The sequence below is a fragment of the Bison bison genome, unplaced genomic scaffold (genome assembly GCF_000754665.1).
Source record: "Bison bison bison isolate TAMUID 2011002044 unplaced genomic scaffold, Bison_UMD1.0 scf7180017864362, whole genome shotgun sequence".
Lineage (NCBI taxonomy): Eukaryota > Metazoa > Chordata > Mammalia > Artiodactyla > Bovidae > Bison > Bison bison.
Window position 1 is genome coordinate 2,498,776 of NW_011494934.1, and position 13,182 is coordinate 2,511,957.

Genomic DNA, 13,182 nt, shown 5'->3' on the forward strand with positions numbered 1-13,182 from the left:
ATATATATATATAATAAAGCCATACTATTACTAGGAAGCATCACTATAAACAAAGCTGGTGGAGGTGATGGAATTCCAGTTGAGCTATTTCAAATCCTAAAAGATGATGCTGTTAAAGTGCCGCACTCAATATGCCAGAAAATTTGGAAAACTCAGCTGTGGCCACAGGACTGGAAAAGGTCAGTTTTCATTTCAATCCCAAAGAAAGGCAATGGCAAAGAATGCTCAAACTACTGCACAATTGCACTCATCACACACACTAGTAAACTAATGCTCAAAATTCTACAAGCCAGGCTTCAACAGTACATGAACCATGAACTTCCAGATGTTCAAGCTGGATTTAGAAAAGCAGAGGAATCAGAGATCAAATTGCCAACATCCACTGGATTATCGCAAAAGCAAGAGAGTTCCAGAAAAACATCTACTCTGCTTTATTGATGACACCAAAGTCTTTGACTGTGTGGATCACAACAAACTATGGAAAACTCTTAAAGAGATGGGAATACCAGACCACATGACCTGCCTCCTGAGAAATATGTATGCAGGTCCAGAAGCAACAGTTATAACTGGACATGGAACAACAGACTGGTTTCAAATAGGAAAAGGAGTATGTCAAGGCTGTATACTGTCACCCTGCTTATTTAACTTATGTACAGAATACATCATGAGAAACGCTGGGCTGGAGGAAGCACAAGCTGGAATAAAGACTGTCAGGAGAATTATCAATAACCTCAGATATGCAGATGACACCACCCTTATGGCAGAAACTGTAGAAGAACTAAAGAGCCTCTTAAGGAAAGTCAAAGAGGTGAGTGAAAAAGTTGGCTTAAACTCAACATTCAGAAAACAAAGATCATACCATCCGGTCCTATCACTTCATGGCAAATAGATGGGGAAACAGTGGCTGACTTTATTTTGGGGGGCTCCAAAATCACTGAAGATGGTGACTGCAGCCATGAAATTAAAAGACACCTGCTCCACAGAAGGAAAGCTATGACCAACCTAGACAGTGTACTAAAAAGCAGAGACATACAGTCATGTATGGATGTGAGAGTTGGACTATAAAGAAAGCTGAGTGCCAAAGAATTGATGTTTCTGAACTGTGGTGTTGGAGAAGACTCTTGAGAGTCCCTTGGGCTGCAAGGAGATCCAACCAGTCCATCCTAAAGGACATCAGTCCTGGGTATTCTTTGGAAGGACTGATGTTGAAGCTGAAACTCCAATTCTTTGGCCACCTGACGTGCAGAACTGACTCACTGGAAAAGACCCTGATGCTGGGAAAGATAGAAGGTGGGGAAAGAAGGGGACAACAGAGGATAAGATGGCTGGATGGCATCACTGACTCGATGGACATGAGTTTGAGCAAGCTCCAGGAGTTGGTGATGGACTGCGAAGCCTGGCGTGCTGCAGTCCATGGGGTCGCAAAGCGTCAGACACAACTGGGCAACAGAATGACAAAAACAAAGTGGAGAAGCACAAGCTTAAAGCACAGGCACCTACACAGAGAAAAAAGCCATTACATCAGAAGCTAAAGCTGGATGTTGAGGCAAAGTCAGAGCTGCAGATGGCTACAAAGCAATGTCCAACTGGATACTCTGGGTCATGAGGCCAAGTGACCGCAACAGGCACTACCCACTTGGTGTGCTCACCCAAATCACTGACATGGTATTTCATACATAAAAGAAATGAACTACTTACCCGATTGATATGGTTGTTCCTTAAAATAACCTGAAGCAGGGTCTTCTCAAACTCTTCCAACTTTGTGGAACACTTTCTAAGAATATGATCAGATAAGTTACAATGACCAATCAGTCTAGCTAATGTATCAATAGCTTCTATCCAAAAGCTTGAACAAGGAAGTTTGGGTGCTCGGTAAAAAGCAATCAAGCCATCCAGCAACTGAAAAACAGAATCCGATATTGTGGAAGAGGCATTTTCAAAGTGGCTTAAGTCTGTTTTCAGATACTCTGACTCAGTCAAGTTCTTCAGTCCAAGCAGATGTTGCAAGAACTGCATGTGAGAAGTCAGAGGCTCCTCTGGGGGAGCACAAGGTCTACTCCCAATGGGCAGCGATGAGAAGGGGGTGGGGATCTGGCTCTCCCCAAAGCACTGGGGCGTCTCCGAGGGCGTCTGCTGCTCACTTGATAAATAACACCCAGAATCTTCCAGCAGAGTTGGTGTATTTTCAGAACTTTTAGGTTTCTGAGCCTGCAACTGGGAAGATGGATCTCCTGAAACGGAAGAGAATGTAAGTGTTATCTTTTTGTGGCTAACATTTCTTCAAACTAGAGACTGCCTTTTCTAACTCAGAACACTAAACGAAGCATGAAATACATTCTTAGACATCTGAGAAGCAGTAGTGTAAAAATTACATGGAGGAGAAATGTGAATGAAATTGCTTGGACTGACTATAGAAAAGTTGTATATCTGGGAGAAAGCACGGGTGATTAACCCCGCATATTGTCAGGTCGCTATCTTTCATCAAGGCCATGCCTGAAAGACACAGAAGAGTGCCCACAAAACCGGACAGAAGTCACCATCTAGTACAGATTCCAACAGGTACCTGCAAAATAACACGTATATCTACGAAAATAGGAAGACCACTGCACATCCCACCCAGGTTAGGTCAGTGCCTCCTGGAAGAGGTAACAGAACTAATTTATAAGACATAAGCAGGAGTTCCAAGTTAAAAGTTCGAGGAACAGGGGGAAGAGCAGAGAATTTCACTGACCAAAGGGTCAGTGAAATGCACAGACTTAAAAAGGCAAAGCAAATCACTGTACTTATAAGAACCCACCAGTAGTTTCATGTTCCTTTTACAGAAAATATAAGGCAAGAGATTAAATCAGACATATACATAGAGCCCAAACCACAAAAAAATCTTAAAAGAGATAGTAAGAACTTCAGAATTCATACATTCTGTATAATTGTATTTAAAATTGTATTAATGTGTATTAATATGTAGAGTGAGTGCAATTTGGAGAAATTATGTATATATGCACACATAGACTTTAGTTTTTTGGGCTCCAAAATCACTGCAGATGGTGACTGCAGCCATGAAATTAAAAGACACTTACTCCTTGGAAGGAAAGTTATGACCAACCTAGATAGCATATTGAAAAGCAGAGACACTACTTTGCCAACAAAGGTCCGTCTAGTCAAGGCTATGGTTTTTCCAATAGTTATGTATGGATGCGAGAGTTGGACTGTGAAGAAAGCTGAGTGTCGAAAAATTGATGCTTTTGAACTGTGGTGTTGGAGAAGACTCTTGAGAGTCCCTTGGACTGCAAGGAGATCCAACCAGTCCATTCTGAAGGAGATCAGTCCTGGGTATTCTTTGGAAGGATTGATGCTGAAGCTCCAATACTTTGGCCACCTCATGCGAAGAGCTGACTCACTGGAAAAGACCCTGATGCTGGGAGGGATTGGGGGCAGGAGGAGAAGGGGACAATAGATGATGAGATGGCTGGATGGCATCACCGACTCAATGGACATGAGTTTGAGTAAACTCCAGGAGTTGGTGACGGACAGGGAGGCCTGGCGTGCTGTGAGTCATGGGGTCACAAAGAGTCAGGCACGACTGAGCGACTGAACTGAAATGAGTTGAACTGAAACCTAATATAGAAAAAAAATAAACAACTTATATATATGCATGTATATTTGTTTATAATTATCCAAGTATATGTATCTATATCTGTATTTATATATATTCACACATATATGTGAATGTGTATGAATATATATATATGTATGTGTATGTATGTGTGTATGTCATAGATCTTTGAAACTATATATATATATAAAACCACCATAATCAGCTGAGATATACTGCAGTTCAAAGCTTAACTTAGTAACTTTATGTAACTCTTTGGCAGAGATGTCATTATAAACACAAAAAGGTTGTTGTTTGTGAAATGATTATCAGTAAAAGTGGTGACTGCAGCCATGAAATTAGAAGACACTTGCTCCTTGGAAGGAAAGCTGTGACAAACCTGGACAGCGTATTAAGAAGCAGAGACATCAGTTTGCCAACAAAGGTCCGTACAGTCAAAGGTATGGTTTTTGCATTAGTCATGTATGAGTGTGAAGAATTAAGAGCATAAAGAAGGGATGAGGACTGAAGACTTGATACATTTAAACTGTGATGCTGAAGAAGGCTCTTGAAAGTCCCTTGGACTGCAAGGAGATCAAAGCAGTCAATCCTAAGGGAAATCAGTCCTGAATATTCATTGGAAGGACTGATGCTGAAGCTGAAGCTCCAATACTTTGGCCACCTGATGAGAACTGACTCATTGGAAAAGACCCTGATGCTGGGAAAACCTGAAGGCAAAAGGTGAAGGGGGCAGCCGAGGATGAGATGGTTAGATAGCATCACCAACTCAATGGACATGAATGAGTCTGGCGTGCTACAGTCCATGCAGTGGCAAAGAGTCAGACACAACTGAGTGACCAACAACAAAAACATACCCACAATATTGAAATCACTGAACATCCTTCAGCACACTCATGTATCTATAAAACCATTTTCAGTAATACTGATGTCAGCAGCGGAAGCAGGAACGGGACAACAAACGGTGTGACTCAGGGAAGCAAAATGATCATCTTTTCATATCACAGATCGTTCTATGGGTTCTGTGAAGAGCACACTGAAGGACTCAATCAGACACTGAAGATCAGTTCAGAGTGGCCTCTGTGATGTCAGGTGATGAATGAAATGAACCAAGAAGTTGCAGTGGAAAACTAGAAAGGAAGGGACTGAGCAGGGAAAGAAGCACCAATGGAAGCCAGCTGATGGACCGGATGCAGAGGTCAGAGTGGACTAGGAATACACGCATCCTGTGCTTCTGACTTAGGCGCCTGGGTAGACGACGGTGCTACCAACTGAATAGTCCAAATACAGACAGGAAAGGGGCTTAGGAGAAACACTGAGAACTTGGAAGCAACCAGAGGAAATCTAGGCTGAGATATTCACCTAGAAATTAGCCACAGAAGCCAAAGGATGTGGAAAAGGTCTAGACTGCAAAGACACTTTAGGAGTCAGCAGTGTGCAACGGGGGTGGTACTGGAAGGAATGGTTACAAAGCTCCAAGAGGGACCCTGAGGAATGTCAATCTGAGGGCTGAGTGGAGAGAACGGCCATCAAGGAGACAGAGAAGGGGCAATTGAAGAGGTACAGGAAGAAAAACAACAGTGTCATGAAAGCCAAGTGAAGAGTTTCAAGGAGGAATTACATGCAGGTGGGAATAAAGTACTAATAAAACATCTGTCAGAATTACCAGTTAAAAAATCACCCGCGATCACGTCCTGAGCAGTTTTCAGTCAGCTGAGGTGGTGAAGTGAACGGCAGAGTGAATGGGAAAGTCACAAACACAGGGAAGGGTGGCCAAGGCTCATGAGGACCTGGGCAGGAGAGCTTGACAGGGGAGCAGCTGCCAGTGAACATGGTAGGACATACTGGGAAAAAAAGAAACTCGAGCAATTATAGATTAAGATGGAAAAAAAACAAACCCAATAAGCAAAAGCTACAGCTAGGACAGAAAATAAAACTGGCAGGTGGGGGCATAGCCAGTGAGCAGGTGAGAGATGGAGTCAAGGACCCACGGAAGGGCAATGTTTCCTGATGAAGAAGGACTTTTTTACCCCGAGGCTGAAGGAAGTAGGATGAGAATGCACAGGGATATAAAAAATAGCCCTGACACATAGGAAATTAAAGGAGACCTCACCCAACAATCATTTTTTTTTTTTTAGTTGGAAACAGGTGAACACTAGTTAAACGGGGCAGAAGAACAAATGGTAAGCAGCATTCTCTCCCTGCCCCACCACATACCTGAAATCTAAATCATTGCTCCTTTGTCCTTCAGTAAAATTTGAAGCTGATGAGGCTGAACCAGAGGAGAGTGCTTCAGTTCAGAGGGCATTCATTTAACAAGTGTCTACTGTGACCCCCACAAATGTGCAAAGATGAGATTGCGAATTATCACTACAAAATCTGTACTCCAAGTTAGGGAGTACAAATTCACAATGTGCTGGTACCCAGAATGGTGGACTGCCAGCAACAGTTTAACTGCATGCTGCTATCTCTGAGTTACAACCAGCAGATGGCATGGTCATTTTAAGCTGACAGACACTTTCGTTTTCTTATAAGCAAGGATAAAATAACTTCTCAAGACATCCATCTTACTCCTCACAAAAGTAGAGCAGAGGGTACTATGGTAATTCTTCAGGTAGATTACATATTTCTTTCAGGGAACTCAAAATAGTTCTCTGCTAAGAAAGTGAATATAAGTTTAAATTTTTCATTAACCTACTCAATTTTCCATCAAAGTAAGCTAACTTCATGGGTGATGATTTCAGGAAGAGTTATAAAACGAATTCTCCCAACAAGTAAGTTGAGAGGCAAAAGCTGCTTTCTTGTTTCTGCTTCCCCATCCCTCCTCACTGGTAAGCCTCTGGGCAAGTCACAACCACACCATCTCATCTCCAGGTGCTCAAAAATGCAAATCTGAGGGCCACAGTTCTAACCATGCACGTGGTTCTCATGACAGGAATTGTTGTTGTTCAGTCACTAAGTAGTGTCCGACTCTTTGCGACCCCATGGACCGCAGCACACCAGGCTTCCCTGTCCTGCACCATCTCCCAGAGCTTGCTCAAACTCATGTCCATTGAGTCAGTGATGCCATCCAACCATCTCATCCTCTGTCATCCCCTTCTCCTCCTGCCCTCAATCATTCCCAGTACCAGGGTCTTTTCTAATGAGTCAGTTCTTGGCATCAGGTAGCCAAAGTATTGGAGCTTCAGCATCAGTCCTTTCAATGAATATTCAGGGTTGGCTTCCTTTAGGATGGACTGGTTGGATCTCCTTGCACAATTCGAAAGCATTGTGACAGGATTACACAAAACAGAACACCACTGTTTCTGCCGGTGTGGTTCTGTGCTTTCAGAAAAGTGACAAGGGCATATGCTGGAGAATCCCACCTGTGTGGACCCCACATAGGGAGCAGACTCTCAGTGTCCTACAGGGATGCCTGGCTCCAGGGGCGGATCATGCTGACGTGGGACACAGTGAGGCTCACAGTCTGAACCTCATGCTACCAAAGAGAAGAAGAGAATCTTTTATTCATACGTCACTTTACAAAGTGGTTTCAGGAACTAATTCAACTGATGTTCAGAGCAACCTTGGAAGGTTACATGGCTATCCCAAATTTACCAATAAGGATGTAAGCACAGGCTGAACTTGAGGAAGAGGCTGGAGAAAAGCCACAGGAAGTACAAGGGAAACCACGCCCTCCATCTCAACGCCTGCCAACCATGGCAGAGGTCTGTGTGTTTCCATACCAGATTCTGGACATTTCCACGACAGCATTCACCAACTTCTGTATGTTTCCCACTTGTTCATGAGTTCCCAGATGGCAGTTCTGTCTCTGGTCATATTTGTGGCCCCCCAACAGAGTAATGTTCTCATCTGCAGAAGACACCCTGTGCCTTCTTGCGTGTGCTCAGTCGCTCAGTCATGTGCAGCTCTGTGACCCCATGGACTGCAGCCCACCAGGCTCCTCTGCATACGGAATTTTCAGGCAAGAAATACTAGAGTGGGTTGCCATTTCCTACTCCAGGGGATCTTCCTGACTCAGGGATCGAACCCTCGTCTCTTGCATCTCCTGCACTGGCAGGAGGATTCTTTGCCACTGTGCCACCTGGGAAGCCCAGAAGACGCCTTATCAGGGGAAATGCTTAGTGGGACAACCTGCTGCTCACTGAGACAGATCTCCTCTGACCCTACAGTATTCACAGCGCACCATGATCTTACATCAAACCACAACAATTATGTATGTACATAAGAAAGATCAGACAGAACAGATAGACAAAAAGTGTGTGGTTCTTCCAAAAATAACACATAATGTCTCAGAGTACTTGTTAACAAGAGCCAATAATTTACTTTTTATAATATTTACTACCTCTGATAACCAATTAATATATTCTCCCATTTGTCCTCAGTAATGAAACTTTTAAGAACACAAACAGTATTTGCATTGGAAACCAACAGTTTCATGATGGATATCCCTCATTGCCTAATAAGCAAAGTAAATAATAGTGGGCAAATGTTACTATTGTATATATCCTTATAAAACGGAAAAGAGAAAAGGGGGGAAAACTTTCCTACAGAGAATTAAACATTTTCAGTGATAATGAATATTAACAGGTTACAGTCTTGCAACAGTTATAAATAAGACTATTCATAGACAAGTTTTTTAAATGTCCATCCTTCTTTGGGTAACACAGAACATGAAAACCGAGAATACCCCTCTTTAAATGAATTTTCCGTAACCACAGATTCCACTCATTGGCTTATATGACTTTTCTCAACATAAATCTCAAAGCACGGCTAACAAAGCACTGTATCCAAAGGAAAGGAAAGGAAATGAAGCCATGCTCCTGAAACTTTCTGTAATTCTTTTTCCAGGAGGCATTAAGGTAAAGCAGAAATTAGAGATGCTTTTTTCTTAATTTCTTATTAGGCTGAAGGGACTGAGGACTGTAATCTCCCTCCAAGTCACTGGATATGATATAATTAACGTGTGTTATCAGATTTAAAACAGATAATAAACTACACACACATAAGCTGATCAATCACAGTCTAGTACACATGAAATACAAATAAACATTATCATTATTAAAAGTTATAGGTATTAAGAAATCTAAATCATGCTAAAGTGTGAAATCACATACAAAAATACATGAAATAAGATAGCACTTAAAACTACACATTTGCTTTAAAAAACATTCTGTAGTCTCTCCCGTACATTAGAGCCCACAGACTTGATATTCCACTTTACTGGGTCCTTGCCTCTTTCACTTCCTTGCAGTTGGTAATTTCCACTTTCACTCCGCTCACCATTTCAGAGTGGATCACAAGCACACTTAACAAACCATAGCCAGTGCCCTCCTTGCACATGCCAGGCCCTAGAAACAACCACCCCCAAACAGGAAATACATTTTCTGCTGCCCCCAAAACAGTCATGTTCCACTTCAATTTTTCATGCCTTTCCTCATCCATTTCCACAATTCCTACTTCATTTATAAAATCAGGCCAATGGAACCAGCGGCTTAAAATGCATCTTTCTGTTCATCCTACAAACACCATGAACTTTATATGTATAAAAACGAACAAGTCATCTTCACGCAGTGCACACACCGACATGCAGTGAGTATGTGCCCCACAAGCTATCCATGTCAGCCGACAGCAGGACTGTCCCTCCAGTCACCAGGCCGCTGGAAAGGGAGCATCCTCACCCCATCACTGCTCCATCCCCCACGCACACCGGAAGGCCATGTTATGCCGGGTCTATGTTCCGCGTGTGTGTAAGTCAGGACGCTTCAAGGAAACAGGACCAACAGGACAGAGAGAGCGCGACAAAGAAATACATTTCTTACGTGGAACTGGCTTGTGCGAGTATGGAAGCTGAGCATTTCCAAGACCTCAAGTCAGCAAGGAGACCCAAGAGTGTAGTTCCAGTCCAGCTATGAAGCCCCAGAATCAGGAGAGCTGACCGTGCGCATTCCCATCTGACATTCAGCAGGTTCCAGACCCAGGAGGGGCCAAGGTTCCAGTTCAGTGCGAGTTTAAAGGCCAGGGCACACTGACGTCCCAGCTCAGAACCAGTCAGGCAGGAGGGCTTCTCTCTTACTCGGCCTTTCTGTTCTCAGGGGGTGAGCACAGCAGATCAGTCCCGTCCACACCAGGGAGAGCACGCCGCTTCACTCCACCTACTGACTCAGACGTTAGTCTCAGTTACGAACACCCTGACAAATGCCTCACAACCAAGTTTTGACCAAATGTCTAGGCACCCAGTGGCCCAGCCATGTTGACACATGAAATGAACCATCAAATCCGTGTCTTGAGTTTTCTCCAGTTCCTTCCACCAGCACCAGCCCCTGTGCCGATTCATCCCCTATCCTGCCCTGATTGACCCGCCTGCCTCTGGTTAGTTTTGCCCTCCTCTAGGCTCCATCAGGAAAGTCAGTCTTCTAAAATGCTAGCTTGATCACAAGACTCTCGTCCTTAACACCGCCCCAGGGCTTCCCTTACCTGACATAACAGTGTCCTCTCAGATCCTCAGCATGACCCACAAAACCACTCTGGCCACTTTCCCAGCCTCACTTTCATCCTCATTGTATTTACATGCAAGCAAATTTAAACCAGGAAATCCCATGGACAGAAGAGCCTAGCGGGCTACAGCCACGGGGTCGCCAAAGAGTTGGACACAGCTTAAGAGACTAAACTTCAACATACTAAACCACTTACAGTTCACTGGAACACACCGAACTAATTCACACAACCATGAATTCACACAAGGTGTTCTCACCGCTGCCTGGTATGTGCTTCTACTATAACCCAGAGAAGGACGGATTCTGAAAACCCTCCTCCAAAATCCTCTGGGAAGCCCTCACTGCTCTCCCCAGGGCCAGGAAATCACTCCCAGTCTGGGCATCTTTCACTTTGCTTCTATTACCACACTCATCAACCTGTTCTGAATTTATTAGTGACTCAGTAACAGAAGCCAGAGATTCTTGAGGGTAGACATAGAGTTTCCTAATTCAGGTATTTCTGTCCACTGATGCCTGCCCTCCTACATACTGAGTCTGAATATTTGTTGAATACTGTTATTGTTCAGTCAGTCATGTCCAACTCTTTGTGATCCCGTGGACTGCAGCACACCAGGCTTCCCTGTCCTTCACCATCTCAAGAAGTTTGCTCAAATTCATGTCCATTGAGTCAGTGATGCTGTATAACCATCTCATTCTCTGCTGCCCCCTTCTTTTTTTGCCTTCAATTTTTCTCAGCATCAGGGTCTTTTCCAAGGAGTCGGCTCTTCTCATCAGGTGGTCGAACTACTGGAACTTCAGCTTCAGCATCACTTCTTCCAATGAATATCCAAAGTTGATTGTCTTTAGGATTCATTGGTTTGATCTCCTTGCTGTTCAAGGAACTCTCAGGAGTCTTCTCCAACACCACAGTTTGAAAGCATTAATTCTTTGGTGCTCAGCCTCCTTTATGGTCCAACTCTCACATCCATACATGACTACTGCAAAAACCATAGCTTTGACTATATGGACCTTTGTCAGCAAAGTGGTGTCTCTGCTTTTGAATATGCTGTCTAGGTTTGTCAAAGCTTTCCTTCCAAGGAGCAAGCATATGTTAATTTCATTGCTGCAGTCAGTGTCTGCAGTGATTTTGGAGCCCAAGAAAATAAAATTTGTCACTGCTTCCACTGTTTCCCATATTTGCCATGATGGGACTGGATGCCAAGATCTTAGTTTTTTTTTTCATGTTGAGTTTCAAGCCAGCCTTTTCATTCATCTCTTTTAGCCACATAAGAGGCTCTTTAGTTCCACTTCACTTTCTGCCATTAGAGTGGTGTCATCTGCATGTCTGAGAGTGTTGATATTTCTCCTAGCAATGTTGATTCCAGCTTGTGCTTCATCCAGCCTGGCATTTTGCATGAATGCATAGAAGTTAAATAAGCAGGGTGACAATATACATCCTTAACATACTCCTGTCCCAGTTTTGAACCAGTCTGTTGTCCTATGTCCGGTTCTAACTGTTGCTTCTTGACCTCCATACAGATTTCTCAGGAGATGGGTAAGGTGGTCTAGTACTCCCATCTGTGAGAATTTTCCAGTTTGTTGGGATCCACACAGTCAAAGGCTTTAGTGTACTCAATGAAGCAGAAGTAGATGTTTTTCTGAAACTTCCTTGCTTTCTCCATGATCCAACAAATGTCAGCAATTTGATCTCTTGTTCTTCTGCTTTTTCTAATCCAGATTGTATCAATACACCTGGAAGTTCTTGGTTCAGGTACTTCTGAAACCTAGCTTGAAGGATTTTGAACATATCCTTGCTAGTATATGCAATGACCGCAATCGTATGGCAGCTGGAATACTTTTGGCATTGTCTTTCTTTGAGATTGGAATGAAAAGTGACCTTGTCCATTCCTATGGCCACTGCTGAGTTTTCCAAATTTGCTGACATATTGAGTACAGCACTTTAACAGCATCATCTTTTAGGATTTGAAATAGCTCAGCTGGAATTCCATCAACTCCACTAGCTCTGTTTGTAGTGATGTTTCCTAAAGCACACTTGACTTCACACTCCAGGATGCCTATCTAGGTGAGTGACCACATCACAATGGTTACCCCAGTCATTAAGACCTTTTTTGTATAGTTTTCTGTATATTCTTGACACTTCTTCTTCTTTTTATTTTTTAGGTTAATACATAATATATATATTTTATTTATTTATTTTACTGTACAATATTGTATTGGTTTTGCCATACATCAACATGCATCCGCCATGGGTGTACACGTGTTCCCCCTCCTGAACCCCCCTCCCACCTCCCTCCCCATACCATCCCTCTGGGTCATCCCAGGGCACCAGCCCCAAGCTTCCTGTATCCTGCATAGAACCTGGACTAGCGATTCGTTTCTTATATGATATTATACATGTTTAATGCCATTCTCCCAAATCATCCCCCGCCTCCCTCTCCCACAGAGTCCAAAAGACTGTTCCATACATCTGTGTCTCTTTTGCTGCCTCGCATACAGGGTTGTTGTTACCATCTTTCTAAATTCCATATATATGCGTTAGTATACTGTATTGGTGTTTTTCTTTCTGGCTTACTTCACTCTGTATAATAGGCTCCAGTTTCATCCATCTCATTAGAACTGATTCAAATGTATTCTTTTTAATGGCTGAGTAATACTCCATTGTGTATATGTACCACAGCTTTCTTATCCATTCATCTGCTGATGGACATCTAGGTTGCTTCCATGTCCTGGCTATTATAAACAGTGCTGTGATGAACACTGGGGTACACGTGTCTCTTTCAATTCTGGTTTCCTCAATGTGTATGCTCAGCAGTGGGATTGCTGGGTCGTATGGCAGTTCTATTTCCAGTTTTTTAAGGAATCTCCACACTGTTCTCCATAGTGGCTGTACTAGTTTGCATTCCCACCAACAGTGTAAGAGGGTTCCCTTTTCTCCACACCCTCTCCAGCATTTATTGCTTGTAGACTTTTGGATCACAGCCATTCTGACTGGCGTGAAATGGTACCTCATTGTGGTTTTGATTTGCATTTCTCTGATAATGAGTGATGTTGAGCATCTTTTCATGTGTTGGTTAG

General features: G+C 43.2%; 1 protein-coding gene across 3 annotated transcripts in view; it reads right to left on the bottom strand.

The window, feature by feature from the left end:
• Positions 1-13,182, bottom strand: part of MEI4 (meiosis-specific 4 homolog (S. cerevisiae)) — a 238,150-nt gene that overhangs the window by 166,256 nt on the left and 58,712 nt on the right. For all 3 annotated transcript variants that reach the window (XM_010855249.1, XM_010855248.1, XM_010855247.1), the window contains exon 3: positions 1,699-2,231. In XM_010855249.1, coding sequence (XP_010853551.1) covers positions 1,699-2,231 — 533 coding nt within the window. The remainder of the gene's footprint in view (positions 1-1,698; positions 2,232-13,182) is intronic.